Source organism: Carcharhinus amblyrhynchos, chromosome 9 (assembly GCF_965287045.1).
Source record: "Carcharhinus amblyrhynchos chromosome 9, sCarAmb.v2.hapA, whole genome shotgun sequence".
Classification (NCBI taxonomy): Eukaryota; Metazoa; Chordata; class Chondrichthyes; order Carcharhiniformes; family Carcharhinidae; genus Carcharhinus; species Carcharhinus amblyrhynchos.
Genome location: NC_137332.1, coordinates 100,241,449 through 100,263,788, shown reverse-complemented (window position 1 = coordinate 100,263,788; position 22,340 = coordinate 100,241,449). Strand labels below are relative to the sequence as shown.

General features: G+C 40.5%; 1 protein-coding gene across 1 annotated transcript; it reads right to left on the bottom strand.

Moving 5' to 3' along the window:
- Positions 1 to 965: 965 nt before the first annotated feature.
- On the bottom strand, positions 966 to 21,612 carry LOC145348652 (G-protein coupled receptor 15-like). Its single transcript, XM_080196818.1, has 3 exons — positions 21,502 to 21,612; positions 21,276 to 21,347; positions 966 to 1,934 (listed from the first exon to the last, which is right to left on the bottom strand). The coding sequence occupies exons 1-3, from the start codon at positions 21,610 to 21,612 to the stop codon at positions 966 to 968; spliced, it is 1,152 nt and encodes a 383-aa protein (XP_080052944.1).
- Positions 21,613 to 22,340: the final 728 nt, after the last annotated feature.

Genomic DNA, 22,340 nt, shown 5'->3' with positions numbered 1-22,340 from the left:
CTTTAGGTTAGAGGAGGTGGAAGGGTGGGGGACACTGCAAGTGTAGTGTCTCGTGTTTAGGAACTGTCCAAATTATATACAGGTAGAAATAAAACACTGAACCACCGTCCACTGCGACCTGCACTATAAAAGCAAACGACAAACCTTTCAAGAATTCCCCATGGCCGACTTCCAGTTTTCTGCTGCAAGTTACGCACAACTCCGCCTTCCAACCATTCCCTGCAGACTAGGCCCTTTGAATCCAGAGGAACAGACTGGTGAAAGCAGACCTCCAGTACATGTTGGAAAATTACCTCATTGAATCCAACCAAAGGAGGTGGTGTCCCCCAGTCACGTTAAAGCTTTTGCAAATGGTTCAGCCAGATTATGCATGGGCTACTGACGGGTCAATGCAGTGACAAAGTCAGGTTCGAACCTTACTCCTCTCTTCAAATAAAATAGATAATCTTCAAAGTCTAAGAACATTTCAAAAGCAGATGTGTTTTGAAAAATACACCATCTCTTAAACAGTTAACACAGGGACTCTGTTTATTGTAGTTCATGGAAAAGCCAGCATTCACAAGAAGAAGTAATGAAGCAGTTTTGAAGAAGCTGGAAACCTCTACTTTCACAGAAAATGCTTTACAAAAATGACGGTTAAGGTTTTGAGATGTAAAACCAAAATGCAGAGAAAGCTGCTTCTTTTCCTGAAGCTAGGAGGCTGGTTAATCCGCAGAGAAAGTAAAAAGATACAGTTGCTTCCGTGAAGAACTAAAGAATCCCTCAATTTCCAGGCACAGATGAAAAGAAACAGCAAATGTAATTGTTCCTTCTTTATCCCAGTCCAATGCTAGCATCTCCACATGATTTCCCCTCATGTCCATTGTTATTGGGGTAATTTTAGAATCTTGTCAATTTCAGTTGCAGGAATTTGGATCAATTTTACATTCATGGAGTAGAGACTTTTGTCCTCCTCTGGGCTGTTCTCAGTTGCCTTCTTTATTAATTAATTGGATAACTGTTGCAATCGGATGTCCCACTGCACACTTTAACTGTTCCCTAAATTTGCTCTGAGTTACTGCATAAATAAATGTGTTTGTGCAACAACTTAAATCTACCAGCATAACTGAAACTTCCGCAAAGACATATAAAGAATCACTGTAAGATTCAGAATTGATTCCAGTAGTTGTATAATAAAAGAAATATGTAACATATAACAGCCAGAGAAGTATGAAGCTGCCGGATATGGTGAAGAGTAAAATCACAGACTTCCTTCGGCTTTCCATCTCTGGGTCACTGTGATTCTCTCCCTTGCTCTGACCCCTAAGTCCCTTACGGTCTTGACTGGTCATTAAGATGCATCTGACTGTCAGAGCGTTGAGCAACAGAATTGAAAAATATGGGAGAAATGGGCTTAAAATCTTATCAAACCAGTCAAATGCCACCCATCTTGGATCAATATAATAGCTTGGCTTTTCCTGACAAAACCAGGGAACATTACCAATTATCTCTCTAGGTTCAAATCTAAAGTAGAAGGGAATATTCTTTAAACAGAGCAGAATGCTGGTTGCTGCTAGAACCACAGCCGCAGTTCTCTCAGTGCAATATTTTGTTTTCAGCTTCTGGCAACAAATGGCCACAAATCGATCAAAGGAGAAAGTGACGGTGAACCAGACAGAACACTCTGAGGTTGCATAAAGCAGGACAAAGGTAACAGAACACACAGGAGTGATTTCTAGGAATGATAAAGGGAAATAATAAGGACCTATTCGATAGAGTAAGACTGAACAGATAATGAACAGTAGATCCGCTGTCGCCATGGCTACCAGGTAACGAGTCGTGCAGGCGGAGAGGCCGCACCTGCCTCGGGACAGGATTAATATCGCAGCTAAGTTAACTGTAAGAGAGAACAAAGAATGGAAATTACGTTTCAGAGATTCTTTGTCAACAAATATCTGGGGTGGGATTTTCCAGCCTCACTTGTCTTAAAACCATAAAATCCCACGCTAGATCAACAGGCCTTTCCACTGTCTATTCATCACCAATCCCAATTCCCATGGCGGACGGGACAGTAAAATCCCATTCCTGGCATTCATGAAAGCATTGTCGATTCCCATGAAATCTGATTTTTTTTAATTCATTGATGGCATATGGCTGACCAGCATTTAATGCATGTCCCAAGTTTGCCTTGAAAATGTGTTGGTGAGCTTTCTTCTTGAAACACTACAGTCCACGTGTTGTGGATTGACCCACAATAACACAGATTCACTCATACCGTGTCAGGAATCTGCATGTGAGCCCAGAGCCAAGTTGAATCTTGACTTTTACCTGCCGTCTGAAATAGCATGCCATGTACTGGCAATATGGGATGGGCAATAAATGCTGGCCCAAGCAGAGACAACTACATACCATGGATGAATGAAAAAATAAATTCCTTGTCCAGAGAATGTATTGATCCTTTGGTAAAGGAAGTGAAACTGCACAAAATGATCCTGGTTCAGCATCAACAATGTGCTATGCAAGTGTGGAAAGGCGTATTTACTCCTGCAATCAAATACTCTGCAGGTAAAAATAAATCAATGCACAGAGAGAGAGGGAGAAAGAAAGTAATTTATAATGGGCAGAATCAAACTGGCAAATAATGATTGGAAAAAGAATAGGCAATTCTGGGAAACTGTAATTATTAACAAGGAGACAAGGAATGATGTAATCAAAACAGTCAGGAGCTCCATAGAATCATAGAATCCCTACAGGGCAGAAGGAGGCCATTTGGCCCATCGAGTCTGCACTGGCCACAATCTCACCCAGGCCCCATCCCCAGAACCCCATGCATTTACCGCAGCTAGTCCCCCTGATACTAAGGAGCAATTTAACATGGCCAATCCACCTATGCTACACATCTTTGAACTGTGGAAGGAAACCAGAGCACCCGGAAGAAACCCATGCCAACATGGGGAGAATGTGCAAACTCCACAGAGACGGTGACCCAAGTCGGGAATCGAACCCAAGTCCCTGGAGCTGTGAGGCAGCAGTGCTCACCACTGTGCCAACGTGCCGCCCCAATTGTAATTGTAATTGTAAATTATGGGGACAATCTAAATGAACTATTTTGCTGTCCATAAAGGAATTGGGAGGGGGAGGGCTGGTGTCTGACCCCTTTCAGGGGCAATATTCTGAAAGGGTCACATGACCAGGGCTGAACAATCGGGAAACGAGTTGGGGCTTCACTCCAACTTGTCTCGGCTTGTTCTAGCAGTTAGAGCCTAAAGTCATGTCTGGAAGCATAAATGTGCATCAGGCTGTAAATAGTTGTTGTTCATTAATAAATGTCTAGAGTTTGCTCTTAACTGGTCAAGTCATGTTCCTACATATGTGATGTAAAATAAAAGGTCAAGATAAAGAAGAAAGGCCTCCAGATGCACAAATCATCTAAATTCACCACACACATTATAAAACATCAAAGAAATCACCGAGTTTCATTTTGAGTGGGAAAGAATTGAAAATAAAAAAGGTTACCGTAAACCTATATAAAACATTGGTTCTTGATAATGAACACATTGTGCACAGTCTGGTTGCCAGAGTACAACAAGGGTCTGAATGCACAGCAGAAGGTACAAAATCTTTGAGATGGGTAATATCAGAATTGAGAGATTTTAACTGCCCAGAAAGAAGGAACAGGTCGAGGTCTTTCTTTAGAAAAGTTAATGCTGATCTCAGATCGACAGGTGCTGGAAAATGAGGAATGTGTTTGATAAAGTGGCCACAGAGAAGACATCTACAATTGATGGGTGGTCTGAGATAAAATATCATTAAAATACCATAGTCATTAATAAATCCAAAACTGTACTTGGGCAACAGATCTTCTCAAAGAATGGTCAGAATGTGGATTTCACGACAACTTGGAGACGTTAATGTGAATAGGGTGAATTAACTTAAAGGGAATTTCAGGGGTAAAAACAGACAGTGGTACAGAATACAGAAAGCTGTGCTAAACAGTCACATGGAGAGTGATGGGAGAAAGTTTCTGTGTTGTACATCGAAGGCCATATGGTTTGTACCTGAGCTACATGTTCGATATTACCCTTTTAATTAATTAATTAATCACGTTTAGCAATACTTTGATAACTTTGGAGAAGTGACGTTTTAATTGAGATGTACACTATTTATTTCATTACTAGCAATGCAATAATGTTCACATTTACTGTTTCCAAACTGATTTCTACATTCCGAAATGCAACATCAATGTTCTTCAGTCATAACTGTCTTTTCTCGAGGGGATATACGTCACTGAGCTAAAAGTGGAGATCAGTGTAAGCTATGTGTGTTGAAACTCACGATCTGGATTATTACTGGTCTGTTAAACATTGAACATTTGGGAATTTAATTGACATAGCCCAAAATTCACCCCCTGTGAATGCCAATAATAATAAAAAACATCTATCATCCACAGATTCTCAAAGCTGTGTTGAGGGAAACAGCAATGAAACAAAAACAGTGTTTTCAGCAGTTATGCTGTGTGTGGGAGGACGTTATTGTCCACAGGGTTTGAATGCTGTAACTGGGTGGTTCCCATGTTTAACTATTTGTTTTTAACATTTCTGTAGCAGTTCCAGTGGAGACTGAACAGTATCAATGTATTTCATTGGATACATTTATTCACAACACTTTGAGCCAACAACAAAAAAAAATATTTGGCTTAGTCACTGGTGACATTCAGAAACACAGAAACAGATCTGTGAGGTGGAGAGACTCATCAGCACAAACCTGGACATAACAAAAGAAACAAATTGTTCTGGGTGGTGACCCACATGTATTATAACTGTACTGTAACATTTCCATCCAGGAAGATCTCTCCTCTCAGAGTTGCATATACTGATGTCTGATTCAGCTACACACTGAATCAAATGATCTCATTGATCGAGTTTATTATAACAGTCACCAGTAGATCAGTGTATAACATTACCAATCACAGAGTAAAACAGAAAACAACTCACACAACTTCAGCGTTCTTAGTCACTTACCAGGTACACCAATGATAGCAAGAATTGTGTAGTATATTTTTAGAATCCTTTGAAATGGTTCCATATTTTTCTGTAGGGTGTGATCTGTCCTTGGTGGTACAGGCAATCTCTCTGAATTCAACACGTGTGTGATATATTCACTGTTTTTATACACTGTGACATCTCCATGGGGACGTTGAAGTTACAACATCTTTCAAATGTGTTTCTGAAAACAAAACAAGTCAGCATTTTGCAACAGCTGAGTTCACTGCCTGTTGTGAAAGACCATGTTTAGATCTGAGATTACATTGGGATAAACAAAAGACTGATCAGTTTTATTCACACAAATTCACCAAATAATAATTGGAAGTTCTATTCTCTGAGCAATCGTGTTGATAAGTCTCACAGCATCATGTCCTTCCCCAGATCTCACAATATTACAATGACGATTTTCTCAGCTGTGTCTATTCAGCAATTACCATTTCAAATATGAACTGTCTTCTCAGGACTGTGCGGCTGCATCTGAGATGTGGCTGCCTTCTTTAACATGTAGGAAGTCTCACAACACCAGGTTAAAATCCAACAAGTTTATTTGATAGTGAAAAGGATCATTTTTACTCTCAAATAAACTGGTTGGACTTTAACCTGGTGTTGTGAGACTTCTTACTGTATTTACCCCAGTCCAACGCCGGCATCTCCATATCATTCTTTAACACGTACCAGTCCACTCAATAAATCAGATGAGGACTTTCTCTGAAAAGAAAACAATTCGTCAAATTGATACAGTCCCTCAAATTGATACAGCTCCTCAAGATGAACAGATTCTCTCAAATTGGTACAAACCCTAACTGGTGCTGTCCATTAAACTAATGCAGTCCCCAAACTAGTACCATTCCATCCAACGATACAACTTCTCAAACTGGTACAATCCATCAACTGTTATAATCACTCAAACTAATACAGTCCCTCAAATGAATGCATTCTCTTAACTTAATATATTCTCTCAAACTGTTACAATCCCACAACTGTTGCAGTCCCACAAGCAGATGCAATCTCACAAACTGAAACAGTCCCTCAAACTAAGGTATTCTCTCAAACTGGTACGTTCTCTCAACTCTTAAATTCTCTCAAACTAATACAGCCCCTCAAACAACCGCATCCTCTCGAACTAATACAGACACTCAAATTGATACTGTCCTCAAACTGATACAGTCCATTAACTAAATGCAGTCCCTCAGAGTAATTCCAACCTCAAATTAACATTGTGACCCAAATTATTGCGTCTTTTAATTGTTTCATGTAATGGGGGAGACGTTGGTTTTCTTGAAATGCTGCATCGGGTTTCGATGTCCCCCCACACTACTGTTTGGGAGGGAGAGTGCCATGATTTTGACACAATTGCCATGAAGGCACAGTGATATGTTCCCAAATCACAAAGTTGTATGACTTGGAGTGGAACCTGCAGGTGGTGCCGTTTCCTGCACCGACAGTTTTGTCCTTCCAGGTGGTAGATGTCATAAATTTGGAAAGTGTCATCAAAGGAGGTTTGAAGTGTAGCTGCATTACATCTTGTGTATGGTACACAATACAGCCACAGTGCACTGGTGATGGAGGGAGTGAATATGTAAGGTAGGCGAACGGTATGCCGCCCTGGATGGTTTGCAGCTTCTGGCGTGTTGGTTCAGTATCTTTCAATCAGGCGAGTGTTGAGAATCCCATCACATTCCTGGCGTTCTCCTTGTAAATCGTAGGTAGGCTGTGTGATGGGGAGTTACTCATTGCATGGTACCCGTCCTCTGACTGCAGCTTGTCACTGCAGCACTTATTTAACTTGTCCAGCTAGTTTCTGGTCAATGTGAACTGCTGCATCTCCCACATTCACTGCAAGGTGTTGGTGCTGACTGTTAGGCTGCGGTAATGTCAGTGGAAGTCAAGAGAAGATGGCTGGGTTTTCTCTTGTTGGAGACGGTCAATGAATGGCTCTCTCATGACACAGATGGTCAGGATACAGATCAAAACCTTAAGTAACAAACAAACAGATCAAACTTTTAATTAAGACTTGTGTTTTTCAACAATGACATCTGTGTCAAAGATGAGCGAAGATGGAAATTCTTCGAATTTTGTTTCAGGAGCTGTCTGGGAAATTTATGTCCCACAGTCGCGAAAGAATTTGGAATACCACATTATTTTTCCAGAAAGAGTCATACCAAACACACAAAGCAATATATTTCCGAACTGTACTCTCTTGTGGAGATTATAGAAGCTGATTATCTTCTCAGTACAAATCACATCCTGCAAGTTACGGCCTCCTGTTGTGGGTTCTCTACTTTATAAGCATACACAAGACACGGGGATATTCAGCTGCAAAGCTATTCAGTGCAGACTAGGTTTGAGTGCGCCAAAGTGTTTGGCAGAGAAGGAAGGGAAAACAGCAGCAATCATCCCTGCAGAGATCGTAGGTAACTGACTTGTGCACTCGCTCTCTGATTATTGGAAGGGAGCCAAGTCACCAATGTCAGAGCTGAAAATGAAGCAGAAAGTTCCTCTCAGCTAACCTGACAGGCAGGAGAGGCAATGAGGCTGTTTCAAATATGTCAATTAGAGTCATCGAGTCAGAGAGGTTTATAGGGTGGAAATACGCCCTTGTTGGGTGGGAGCAAACCTAATCAAGAGAGTTGGGGACGTCAGTATGTAGTAAAGATTGGTGAACAGCCATTCCCCTGAAATGGGGATAGATAAGTCAGGAAGCAAATGAGATTAATCATGTGAAGCTGGGCCTCTGCATTGAAGATATTCTATAAACTACTCATCAGGTTAGATTAGGAGGGATTCGGAGCCATTCAGCCCATCTTGTGGAGCATAAATATTGACAGAAAGCAATTTGACAGTTTCAGTGCTGTAAATGCAATGTTGTTCTAGTAGCTGAATTTTTATTTTAGAAGTCAATAGTTCTTTCATAATTTTGCAGATATTACAATGTCTTATTTATGAAGACGTGCACTACCATTCATCTAATTATTAACAGTGTAATATTGGTAATGCTTATTGTCCTCAGACTGACATCTGTATTCTGACAGCCTATATGTACACTTGTCTTGAGAGAAAATGTCTCAAAGGGTGGAGATTGATGTCGGTTGCATGTCTTAAAGAGACAATTACTGGTGTGTCAAATTAATCCATCATAGGAATGGAACCCACTGCCACATTCAAAGTACAGAAAACAAAATACAACACTTGTAACCACAGTACATTGTTGCAAAATATAATCAGCACTATAATGATTAGCACACAACGTTTGCAGCAGCTGTACTTATTAGAACCACAGAATCCCTCCAGCGCAGCGGAAGTCAAATCGACCCATCGGGTCTGTACAGACTCTCTGATGGAATATCTTCTAGTCCTCATCCTCTGCCCTTCTCCCTTAACCCCATTAAGAATGTCTAATCTATCTAATCTGCACATCTTTGGACACTAAGGTCAATTAAGCATCACCAACCCCCATAATCAGACTTTTGAATGGACCCACCACATGTTAAGCTAATCTTTCTCTACACTGTACTGTTACGAAAAGACTATATTTCCTTTCCCTCCACTATGCACCCAATGAATGGTATACTTTGTCTGTATACCGTGCAAGAAACAACACTTTATATCTCAATATATTTGACATAAATAAATCAAATCAGATGAAAACTGGAGCAAGGGTTTCGAAGCTTCCCTGTCTCTGTCCCTTCACACTGTTTGTCAATCTCTGGGAATTAAATTCTGAGTTGATGCAGTTCAGGACATTAAACCGATATAATGTGGGATTTCCACTGAGACCATGAAGTTACAAACAGATGACAACATCGGAGTTCGATCACTGTTGTGGGAAACTTATTTGGTAAATCTTAAAAATAGAGCAACTTTGATTACATTTATTAATTGATGAAAATTCGAAGCTCACTGATTTTGAAACAGTGTTGAACATGTAAAGATCTCAAGTTCCACCTCTAAGTCACATAAATGGGAAGATTTGAGCAGGGAAAGGCCAATGAGCCCATCATGCCTGATCTGCCAATTGGCCCATCAAACCTGGTCCACCAATAAACTAGATAATGGCTGATCTTCCATCTTACTGCATGACACTCAGATTGCTTGATGTCATTTCGGCCTAGTAATCTATGGGCCTCTGCTTTGAACATACTCAGCCACTGAGCCTTCACAGCCTCGTTGGAGGTTGTGAGCACAAAAAAGTCACCACCTTCTTTCTGAAGACTCTCTTCCTCACTCCATTGACAATTGGCATACCTGTTGTTGTGAGACTATGATCCTAGTTCTAACCATCCGCTCCGTACTCCCCTTCCCCAAACCCCGCCACCCCCAACACATGCACACCCTCATCTTTATCAAAAGCACCTTGGAGGACCATAGTAGGGATACCTACAGTGCAGAAGGGGGCCATTCGGCCCATCGAGTCTGCAAAATCCCACCAGGCTCCTAAGCCCATAGTTCCACATATTTATCCTGCTATTGCCTCTGACACTGAGTAGCCATTTTACACGACCAATCAACTTATCCCGCACATCTTTGGACTGTGGGAGGAAACCGGAGCACCCGGGAGAAACCCATACAGACCCGAGGGGAAAGTACAAACTCTACACATATGGTAGATCAAGCCAGAAATCGAACCCGGATCTCTGGTGCTGTGAGGCAGCAGTGCTAACCACTGTGCTACCCTGCCACCCCTTCACTTCATTGCACCTCACTCTGCTGCCGGCAGTCAGGAATTGAATTCTGAAGTTGAGATTCCTCTCTGGGTGGCAGTAATGTGGCCCTAGTTGCAGCTGCCCTCTTCAACTGTTGCAATTTGTTAAATAATTCAAGTGGGGAAATTGATTCAATGTATTTTCAAACTGATTCTACAACTTCAGACAATATTGAGCATAATACAGAACCTCAAACTAAACATCACTTTGCACTGTAACAGGCCCATTACTCATTGCCCAATAGGAGGAGATGTTGAGACATACTTTGGAGCTGTTGCAGTCTAACTGGCTGTGAGGCAGGGAGTATCAGGATGCTAATGCAGTGACCATACGAACAGTGAAATAGGTCCCAATCCATATGGTGTGTGGTTTGGAGATGTATGAAAGGTGATTTGTTTCCATGCAGTTTCTGGCTTCTCATTCCAGATGGTAAAGGTCGCAGGTTTGGAAAGAGAGATGAAAGTTGTTCCAGTGCATCTTGTACATGTACACACCACAGTGCAACCGTGCACTGGTGAGGAGAGATTGAATGGGTCACATTTTGTGTTATGTGGAACTCCTTGAGCATTGGCGGAATCACTTTCATCCGGGCAAATGGAGATTGTTCAATCAGATTCCTGTCTTGTGCCTTGCAGATGGTGGACAGTGTCTGAAGAGGCAGAATGTAACCATCAGGTCCACGTCATCTCAGTATCTCTGGGTACTCAGGGTAGATTTCTGGGCCTAAAAAAAAAAGAAGCTGCCTTCAGATGTCACCTTCCTTCCATCAAACTGGGAATATTCGCTGATGACCGCACGGTGCTCAGCGCCATTAAGATCTCTGCAGATACTGAAGAGATTAATGCCTTAATGTAGCAAGACCTGAACAACATCCAGACTTCAGCCGACATCTGGTAAGGAAGATTCGCCTCTCATTATTTCTAGGCAATGACCATTGCGAAGAAGAGTTAATCTAACCTTCGGCCTTCATAAACAGTGTATTATCATCCCTGAATCCCCCACTCATAACATCCTGGAGTTACCATTGATCAGATTGAACTGCTGGAGCCATACAAATACTGTTGCAAAAAGAACAGGTCAGAGGTTATGTATCTTGCAATGAGTAATCAACCTCTGGAATCCCCAAAGCCTGTCCACCATCTATCGGACACAAATCAGATGTGTGATGGCATACTGTCCATTTGACAGGGTGAGCACAGTTTCAGTGACACTGAAGTAATTTGCCGTCATCCAGGACAAAGCAGCTCTTTGATTAAGACCACTTCCACAAATATTCACTCTCTCCACCACGGATACACAGTTCCAGTCATATGTAACATCTTCAAAATGCACTGCAGGGAATCACCCAGCCTCCTTCGGCAGCACCTTCCAAACCCATGACCACCACTATCTCGGAAGACATAAGAAACAGATACCTGGGACATCACCAAATACAAGTTTCCCTCCAAGCCAATTGACATCCCGATTTTGAAATATATCGTGGTTGCTTCATTAATGAATGTCCTGGAACTCCATCCTTAACAGCACTTCTGGTGTACCTCGACGCCAGAGGCTGCAGCAGTAAGAAGGCAGAACATCACCATCTTCACAAAGGCAAGTATGGTGTCAGAGTGAATGATGCGCACATCCCATAACTGATTTAAATGCCCTCCAATTTATGTACGTGCCTGTATTTAATATATTTCTCATTCTCCCAGCATTTTCATAAAGAAGGAAAATTTGGACCAAAAAGCCTAACTTGTCCTTCTAATGTCAAGTTTCATTCGTACATTTCCTATTCCTCTCCCTGGTCAATTATGAATGGTTTCCTTTTTAACAGTATTGTTCAGAACATACTTTCTAACTCTTGTTTTACTCCACTCCTTTTTGTTCTTTCTTGTGCAACTCTTTTTCTCTTTATTGTTGCCTGTATATTTGGAAATGTACATTTGTTCATGGGATGTAGCCTGTCTGGCAAGACAATTATTGCCTATCTCTAATTGCCATCAAATGGATTTATGTGGTCCAGTCAGAAGACAGTTAATTATCAATCTTATTATTGTGAATCTGGATTCACATACAGGACAGATCGTGTAAGGATGGCAGATTTCTTCGCCCTCATCAAAAAGACGTCAGTGAACCAGAAGGTTTTTTGTGACAAATGATGATAGTTCTGTATCCACCATTACTTAGACAAGCTCTCAATTCCACATTTAGTAATGAATCGAATTTTATTTCCACCAGTTGCCGTGGTTGGACTTCAGTAGATATGACCACAGCATTATCATAGGCAGTTGGATTGCTAGGTCACTGGGTCACAAACTCCTCCCATATTCTCTGTTCTAATATTCTCTGTTCTATATTTATTACCTGGGCTCTCTCTGTTACTTTACTGGTTAATCTCCTTGTAACCACCTTATTTATCCTTTCTGCAAGGACACAAATCCCAGTCCCATTCATGTGGAGACCCTTGAAGGGTGCAGACCCAGTCTGTCAAATATTCGCGCCTGTGCCTTATCAAATGTGATAAGACTTTCCCAAACCATTCCTTCAGCCACACTAACGCCTGGATAACCTATTCATAGCAAGAAGTCTCACAACACCACGTTAGAGTCCAACAGGTATACTTTGTAGCGAACACCACAAGCTTTCAGGGCTCTGCACCTTTGTCAGGTGAGTGGGGAGTTCTGATCACAAACAGGATATATAAAGATCGATGTTCAATTTACAGAATACTGATTCGAATGTGAGTCTTTACAGCTAATCAAATCTTAAAGGCTCAGACGATGTGAGTGGAGATAGCATTAAGCATCGGTTAAAGAGATGTGCGTTGTCTCCAGACAGGACAGTTAGTGAGATTTTGCAAGCCCAGGCAAGGCATGGGGGTTACAAATAGTGTGACATGAACCCAAGATCCCGGTTGACGCCATCCTCATGTGTGAGGAACTTGGCTATCAGTCTCTGCTCAGCGACTCTGCGCTGTCGTGTGTCATGATGGTCACCTTGGAGAACTCTTACCCGAAGATCAGAGGCAGAATGCCCGTGACAGCTGAAGTGTTTGCCAACAGAAGAGAACAGTCTTGCCTGGTGACTGTCGAGCGGTGCTCATCCTTTGCCATAGCATCTCGTCTTGGGTTCATGTCACACTATCTGTAACCCCCATGACTTGCCTGAGTTTGCAAAATCTCACTTATTGTCCTGTCTGGAGACAATACCCATCTCTTTAAACTATGCTTAATGCTCTCTCCACTCACATTATCTGCACCTTTTAAGACTTGATTAGCTGTAAAGACTCACATTCTAATCAGTATTCTGTATACTGAGTGTGTGTCTTTATATGCCCTGTTTGTGATCAAAACTCCCCACTTACCTGACGAAGGGGAAGAGCCCCGAAAGCTTCGTGGTGTTTGCTACCAAATAAATCTGTTGGACTTTAACCTGGTGTTGTGAGACTTCTTACTGTGTTTACCCCAGTCCAATGCCGGCATCTCCACTTCATAACCTATTCATCACTCTGATAATTTTCATGTGGCTCGGCGAATAATCAAGACATTATAACTCTTGAGGTCTTGTTTTAATTTAGCTCCTGCTTTGTTGTCCACAGAGAGCATCTTCCTCCTATTCTTTTCTTTTCTGTTCATGTATCGCGGTGATTGGAAGTTGCTTCAGAAAATCCACTTTGTTCTCCAGCCATGATGGAACTTTCTGAGACCCGACACCAGTAAGGGAATGCAAGCCTTCCTGCTCCCAATTACAGTTGCTGAACTGAACTGGATTTGTGGCTGTATACCTTTGAGGATCTGTATTCGTTTGAGCGTCTTGTTACTTTGTGGGACTGTATTAGTTGGAGGGACCATTTTGGTTTGAGGGTCTTTATTCTTTTGATGTCCGTTAGTAGTTTTAAGGACTGCAGTATTTGTGGGACTGTAGTTGTTTGAGGTATTGTTTTTGCAGAGCTTAATTAGTTTGAGGGATTGTATCAGATTGAGGATCTGTGCTGGTTTGAGGGAGTATATCAAGTTGAGTGTATGTCCCAGTTTGAGAGACTGCATTAGTTGAAAGATTATCCTGATTTGATAGACCATGTAAGTTTGCGGAGTTCTATTCTTTGAACTGCTTTATCAGTTTGAGCTGCTCAGTTAATTTGATACAATATTGGCTGGAGTTGCTGCCTTTGATTGAAGTCCTATCTTTGAGTACTGTATTTGTTAAATTGAGAAATGCAATGGCTAAATTTCACACTCTAAATTGTGGAATTTTTTGACTGAATGAGCACACCAGAATAAAGGAAATCAGTGAAACAATATGAATTCTAGATATGTGACTGATAGAGTTTGAAGACATGTACCAAATGCATTGAACTTGCAGTGTCCATTTCCTTTAGAAAGTTAATGTTATCAATATTATCTGGATTTTGGGATTTTCCAAGCAGATCTCAGTAATAAATACATTTTGCCATAACAAAAGAATGACCCAGCTGTCCAAGATCGTATTTTTTTCTGCGACTTAAAAACAAAAGAAAACAATTTCGTAGAATGTTGTAACCTTATTCTCCCTGTGGAGATTTCACGGGGGTATAAATGAAAGGCTCCCAGCATTTATCACTCAGAGTTTAACTCGAAAGATAGATCACTTCACAGTAAAGTATGGAAACATTTGAGATGATCAGGAAAATATACTACATGGTTCTTGCTGTCATCGGTGTCCCTGGTAAGTGAGTATGATCTTTGAAATTGTATTTATCTATCATTATGAGCTCGCCTCCGGTTTTCAGCAGATTTGGTGGTCACCAGTTTACAGGCACGAAATCGATGATACTTTAAGTCAAATCTCCTCAATTACCACTCTGGTTTTATTATTTTATCTCAACTGAACGGAAGGCAAAGAGAAATTGCTCATAGTGGAACACTTTGTACAACACAATAGATTTTAACACCGTGAACTCGCAAAATGAAGCAAATACTGTGAATAACTGTCACTGTAATATTGTACCGAGGATCTTAAACAGAATGGACCACTTGACCCCAAACATTCATGTATTTTTGGTGTCTCTTTCACTGAAGAATTGCATGTATTGGATGGGTCACTAACTTGAGTGGAACATATGATCCCAGTGATTATGTAGTACTGGTCGTATCTGTCACTGCATAATTTTACTCCATATGGATCACTAACTAGCATGTAACACCTGATCCCAACCATGTGTTACTGGGAGTACCTGCTTCAGATTGTGGGTCTCAGCTGGAATGGAATACTAACCCTGGTGACAATGTATTACAGGGAAATGTGTAACTGGAGAACTGAACAATTTGGGTCACTAACTGGAGAGGAACTCCTGATCTGAGTGTCGATGTGTTACTGGAAGTATTTGTCAGTATGGAATTGTGCTGAGTGGGTTTCCAATCTGAGTGGAACCAACTGGTTTCTCCCTTGGACCTGCTGTTTCACGTGAATGATCTCTCGAATCCATCGAGCCCTCCCTATGATTGTACAAATGTAATCAATGGTAACGGTGGAAATCTTTGCCATTGGGTGATCATTCTGAATACTTGATAAATAGAATATATTGGCATTGCTGAAAAAAGAGGCAAGTGGAGTGTTTTGCACTCCTCAGACACTTTGCATCAATATCCACTTCAGGACCATGCCCTGATGTCTGTAAGACAAGAAGCTTCCTCATCTCACCATTTTCAACAACACTTTAGTTCTGTACTCCCAGATGACTCTGTATATTGTTATTGCCCTGTTGTGTTCTGATCGACATCAGGAGAAACGCTCGGTAACTGTTCACTGACAGGGTCAGAGTAGGACAGAACTGCCACTATTCCCTATTCTGATGATGATTATGAACAGATATTTGTGCCTCTGACTGAGGTTTTACCTTATCCTTGTCACTTTATCAAATATGTCCTCCCTCACCAATATTTAATTATTATTATGATTTTCCTGCAATGTTTACTGTAAACACGAATGTTTACTGTGGAATTAGAGAAGTTCATGAATTTCATTTTTCCTCCCCTGTCTTCTCTGACCACGTGAGTTTACTTTCCAGATTCAAGGATTGCGACCAACCTTTCACTCTGCCCGAATAGTGGACAAAAAGCTATTAGACCTCACAGTGTCACTCAAATCCATTCCAACCCCAGAGGTGGTTCAGTCATGGGGCTCCTATCAGCATTTAATATTGAAATTTTCAGACCTTGCATTATCCAATAATTCCCCAGAGTACGAAGACATCCACTCACAGTGAGGACCTGATGAAGTGCCCAATTGCAATGGAGGCTGGGAAGGGGGCGGGTGGGTGGTTGGGAGGGGGCAATCCCAAAGTATCTGAACAGCATGTCACCCCAGAGTTGATGTAGTCCAAATGCAAGTGTCCAGGGATTGCTCAGGCTGGGATTATCAAAGTGGAATCCAACAGGGAAAAATGCATCTGGCCAGAGAAACAAATGCGAACCTCATTAAATCAGAGATTCGATTATCATTAAATAATGAAAATTCCAGCTGTTCTGGAGGGAGTGGCTGTTTGTCCCTTCTCTCCAACACAATCTCATTCCATCTGACAGTCGGCAGCTTGATGGTGGGATTGAAATTTCTTAAACATTACCCCCGGAGCACCACGTAAACACACATCCGCACACACAGACACACACTCACACACACACACACACACACAAATAAACGATTTCTGAGTTGTGAAATCATGCACTCGCTAAATGAGTTCATGCACAATGAAGTTTAGTTGAAAGTATCTAATCTTTTTCTCTTTATCTCGCCTGCAGTCAATTTACTGACAACTGTGGTCCTGTCCCGGAAAATGTGTGGCCTCTCCACCTGCACCACCCGTTACTTGGTCGCCATGGCATTGTCAGATCTAATATACAATTTCATTCAGGTGGTACTGTATCGGATCAGTTCTTGTTATTTCCCAGGATCTTTTCTGGACATCACCCCTGTGTGTAGTGTTATTGTTGTCCTACTTTTTGCAGCTGCAAACTGCTCGACCTGGTTTACTGTCATGTTCTCCTTTGATCGCTTTGTGGCCATTTGTTGTCAGAAACTGAAAATAAAATATTGCACTGAGAAAACGGCAACCGTGGTTCTATCAATAACCTGCATCCTGAACTGTTTAAAATGCATTCCCTTTTACTTTACATTTCAACCTGGCGCGATAATTGACAATGTTCCCTGGTTCTGTGATAATAATCCAAGCTATTATACTGATCCTGCTTGGGTGGCATTTGACTGGTTTGATAGGATTTCAACCCCTTTTCTCCCATATATTTTAATTCTGTTGTTCAATGCTCTGACAGTCAGATACATTTTAGTGAGCAGTCGAGTCCGTAAAGGACTGAAGAGTCAGAATAAGGGGGAGAATCACAGTGACCCAGAGATGGAGAGCAGAAGGAAGTCTACGATTTTACTTTTTGCCATATCTGGCAGCTTTATACTTCTGTGGCTTTTATATACATTAAACTTCTTGTATTATACAAGTAGAGGTATGAATCCAGATGATTTTAATAATTCTTCCTATATTTTTAAGGAAGTTGGATATATGCTGGTGGAATTAAACTGCTGCACAAACACATTTATCTATGGGGTGACTCAATCTAAGTTCAGGGAGCAGTTCAAGAGTTTAATGAAATGTCCGTTTACATCAATTATTCAACTTATGAGTAAGGAAAGCAAAAGAGGGAATCTCCTCAATACTTCAATCAATTGAATGGTACCAGAATCATTTTGAATCAAAATGTACCCTTTAGTAGTAGCTGTGGCTGTGGGGAAAAGGAGCCTTAATTCATTTTGAAGCCAGATGGTAAAGCATTGAACGAGGTGATGTTCTTTCGATCAACAGCATAGTTGTTTCCAGAATGGAACATTGCATTTCTGTGTGTCCTCTTTAATAAACAACTAATGTCCAAAATATCTCTCCATGTGCACTTTAGATTAACTGTACGAATTGACTCATGAACTTCAAAGAAGGAATGATTCTTTGTAATTTTTTGAATTGAGTGATTAAGCAAGATAACAAAGAGGCAAATCAATTAATGTCAGGAAATCATGATGATATGAAAATCAAGCCAATTTGATCGTTCGAAGTGTGTTCGACTGACTGTCAGTCTTTAATGTTTTAGAAATGGAAACTACAACGTTGTAGAGATAACTATGTTGAAGGAACCAATGCTTTTGACATGATGATTGCCTAACAACACTATAAACACAAGTTTAGCAGAGAGCTTAATAACAATGGAAAATACAATGCAAAGAGGCGAGTAAACATGTTCAAGGATTAATGAAGGAGATGATGCTTGAACTTGATAATTGTACTCTAAATTGTGAACTCATGAGATGCATATAATTTGGCATGACTTCTGCGGAGGTTAGTTCTGATAAAGGATGTTCTGAATGGGAAATAGTATATCAGGACCTCCACAATTTAGCTGTTGGGAGAACTCAGCCCACAGAAGGAAAAGCTTTGCGAACTCCCATCAATCTCTGTCTGTAGGAAAGCCTGTTTTACAGACAGTTTCTTCTGCCCTACATCAGAAGAAATCCCAAAACTTATACCTGCCTGGTATGGTAACCATGACTCTATCTTGCCAACAGAAACAGCTCTGAAGTTAGGGAAGAGAGAGGATTTGAGAGTGAGTACACCTTAAAATTATGTGTATCATGATTAAGTTAATGAAGTGTATTTCTTGTTCTTTTCTTTGTGTGTTTTGTTATTGAATACATGATCATTTTATTTCATTTGAAATCACCAGGACATCCTTCTCTGATTCTTGCACCCTTCCTCAAAATACACCAAATAGCAAAATACAATTCAGGGCAGCTTTTGCAAGACTCCATCTGGAACCTAAAATAAATGTAGCATCTAATATTAGCCGTGCCATTAAAATGAATTAATCAATAAACGTGTTAAAAACTAGGTGACAGGCCTTTAGAGGGATACTACAATGAAATGACACAAATACAAATAAAAACTACCAAAGTCATGCAAAAGATGATGCTCTTCTTGCCACTGTTAGGGTACTAAAAAGAAACCCTATTGTGAAGTTAGACTAGTCTCCAAGGATTTGCCATTTTGGCATTAATGCAAGCATAAGATGTTTCACACCAGGACTGATTCTATTGATGCGAGGAAGCTATTATTGAAACAACCTTTATTTTACAATACACTGTAACTATAACAAATGAATCAGTTATTATTTAACATTTCAACAATACTTAAACATGGCAGGATAGATTGTAAACTAATTCCAATTCAAGCATTGTTCCTCTTACAGACTTAAAATCCCCTTTTTGTTAAAAGAAAAGAAATTATAGCACTGGCTTTCCTGCAAGCATAGCTCTTCTTATTCATTACATGGCTGTCACTAAATCGAATCAAAACCCAACTCTGAAAATCCAAATGAAACCTAACTAAACAAAAATGCATTAACTCTGTTTAGACAAAACATACCATCAATTAAAATTTGTCATTATACTATATTCTCCACATTTGAGCTGCTGCTCCTGATCAATCGCTGGCAACATAAATATTAAAAAGTTGCAATGACAATACCGAGCTTATGGGAAGGATTTTCTGTCCTCGCTCGCTCCCAAATGTTGGAAAAAAAGTGAGTTTGAGCATATTGCTATTAAATTTGTCCAGATATTTTATAGAGTTGTTATTCAGCCATTAATTTAAACTTCCTTTCCAAACATTAATTTTAATGAGACAAGCCAAGGATGGAGTCACCTCAATTTTCTTAAGCAAATTTCCATTAAATCAATATTTTAGTTCCCAAACTTAAACTTACAACAGTTGCAACACTTTAATTGTTTCATTGAACATTAACTCTCAACAGAACATTTTTAACTGAAACCATACTACCCAGTTTAGAACAGAATGGCCAATCCCAAAGCCAACAGACCTTTCCATGCCACCTCCCCCAACCCCACCCCCATCCCCGCACCACCCACCCGCTACGATTCCCGTGGTTGGTGGGAGGAGAAGTTTCCCTCAATGCATCTTTCTCAATGATGTATATTGAGCTTTCTGAGAAAATACTCAAAATATATTTCTGTTCTTTCATCTTCTTTGAAACCGCAGCAACACCCAAATCGCTTGCATCAATGACCACATGGAATGTTTTTGTCTAACTCGGTGTCGACGATACGGGTGCAATGGTTAACACATCTTTCAGACTGACAGGTGTCTGCTGACACAAAGCTGTACTCGGCTGTAATAACATTTTCATGTGACTGGGCTAATAGTCAAGACATCATGACTCTTGAGGTCTTGTTTTGATTTAGTTCCTGCTTTGTTGTCCACAGTGAGGATCTTCCTCCTATTCTTTTCTTTTCTCTTGATGTATCGCGGTGATTCGAAGTTCCTTCAGACAATCCACTTTGTTCTCCAATCATGATGGAACTTTGCGATACCCAACACCGGTGAGGGAATGCAAGCCTTCCTGCTCCCAATTACAGTCGCTGAATTGAACTGGATTTGTGGTTGTATTCCTTTGAGGATCTGTATTTGTTTGAGCGTCTTATTACTTTGTGCAACTATACTAGTTAGAGGGACTATTTTGGTTTGAGGGTCTTTATTCGTTTGATGTCCTTTATTAGTTTTAAGGACTGCAGTATTTGAGGGACTGTAGTTGTTTGAGGGATTTTTTTTGCGGATCTTAATTAGTTAGAGGGATTGTATCAGATTGAGGATCTGTGCTGGCTTGATAGACTATATCAAGTTGAGTGTATGTCCCAGTTTGAGAGACTGCATTAATTGAACGATTATCCTGATTTGATAGACCATGTAAGTTTGTGGAGTTGTATTCCTTGAACTGCTTTCTCAGTTTGAGCTGCTCAGTTAATTTGAAACAATATTAGCTGGAGTTACTGCCTTCGATTTAAGTCCTGTCTTCGAGTACTGTATTTGTTAAACTCAGAAATCCAATGACTAAATTTCACACTCTAAATTGTGGAATTTTTTTGACTGAATGAGCACACCAGAATAAAGGAAATCACTGAAACAATATGAATTCTAGATATGTGATTGATAGAGTTTGAAAACATGCACAATGTGCATTGAACTTGCAGTGACCATTTCCTTTAGCAAGTTAATGTTATCAACATTATCTGGATTTTGGGATTTTCCAAGCAGATCTCAGTAATAAATACATTTTGCCATAACAAAAGCATGACCCAGCTGTCCAAGATCGTTTTTTTTTCTGCACTTAAAAACAAAAGAAAACAATTTTGTATAATGTTGTAACCTTATTCTCCTTGTGGAGAATTCACGGGAGTATAAATCAAAGGCTCCCAGCATACATCACTCAAAAGATAGATCACTTCACGGTAAAGTATGCAAACATTTGAGACGATCAGGAAAATATACTACATGATTCTTTCTGTCATCGGTGTCCCTGGTAAGTGAGTATGATCTTTGAAGTTGTGTTTATCTGTCAGTATGAGCTCGTCTCTGGTTTTAAGCAGATTTGGTGGTCACCAGTTTACAGATACAAAATCGATGATATTTTAAGTCATTTCTCCTGAATTACCACTCTGTTTTTTTTTATTTTACCTCAACTGGAAGGAAGACAAAGAGTAATTGCTCATAGTGGAACACTTTGTACAACACAATAGATTTTAACACCTTGAACAAGCAAAATGAAGCAAATACTGCGAATAACTGTCACTGTAATATTGTATCAAGGATCTGAAACAGAATGGACTACTTGACCCCCAATGTTCATGTATTTTTGGTGTCTCTTTCACTGAAGAGTTGCATTCTTGGATAGGTCACTAACTTGAGCGGAACATGTGATCCCAGTGATTATGTCGTACTGGTCGTATCTGTCACTGCATAATTTTACTCCATATGGATCACCATCTAACATGTAACACCTGATCCCAACCATGTATGACTGGGAGAATCTGCTTCAGATTGTGGGTCTCAACTGGAATGGAATACTAACCCTGGTGACAATGTATTACAGGGAAATGTGTAACTGGAGAACTGAACAGTTTGGGTCGCTAACTGGAGTTCAACTCCTGATCGGAGTGTCTATGTGTTACTGGGAGTATTTGTCAGTGTGGAATTGTGCTGAGTGGGTTACCTATCTGAGTGGAACCAACTGGTCTCTCCCTTGGAACTGCTGTTTCAGGTGAATGATCTCTCGAATCCATCGAGCCGTCCCTGTGATTGTACAAACGAAATCAATGGCAACGGAGGAAATCCTTGCCATTGGGTGATCGTTCCGAATACTTGATAAATAGAATATATTGGCATTGCTGAAAATAGACACATGTGGAGTGTTTTGCACTCCTCAGATACTTTGCATCAATATCCACTTCAGGGCCATGCCCTGATTTCTGCAAGACAAGAAGCTTCCTCATCTCACCTTTTGCAACAACACTTTAGTTCTGCACTGCCAGATGACTCTGTATATTGGTATTGCTCTGTTGTGTTCTGATCGACATCAACAGAAATGCATGGTATCTGTTTATTGAGAGGGTCAGAGCAGGACAGAACTGCCACTATTCCCTATTCTGATGATGATTATGAACAGATATTTGTGCCTCTGACTGCGGTTTTACCTTATCCTTGTCACTTTATCAAATATGTCCTCCCTCACCAATATTTAAT

Bases quoted from the DNA above. Each gene is read 5' to 3' on its own strand.
- LOC145348652 (XM_080196818.1), bottom strand. From the start codon at position 21,612: ATGGTTGGGATCAGGTGTTACATGTTAGATGGTGATCCATATGGAGTA. The intron at 21,348-21,501 runs GTTAGTGACCTA...TGCTTGTTCAAG, and splicing joins GGATCACATGTTCCGCTCAA to GTGTTAAAATCTATTGTGTT. The intron at 1,935-21,275 runs GTAAAATAAAAA...ATCCCACCCCAG, and splicing joins TTGTCTTCCTTCCAGTTGAG to ATATTTGTTGACAAAGAATC.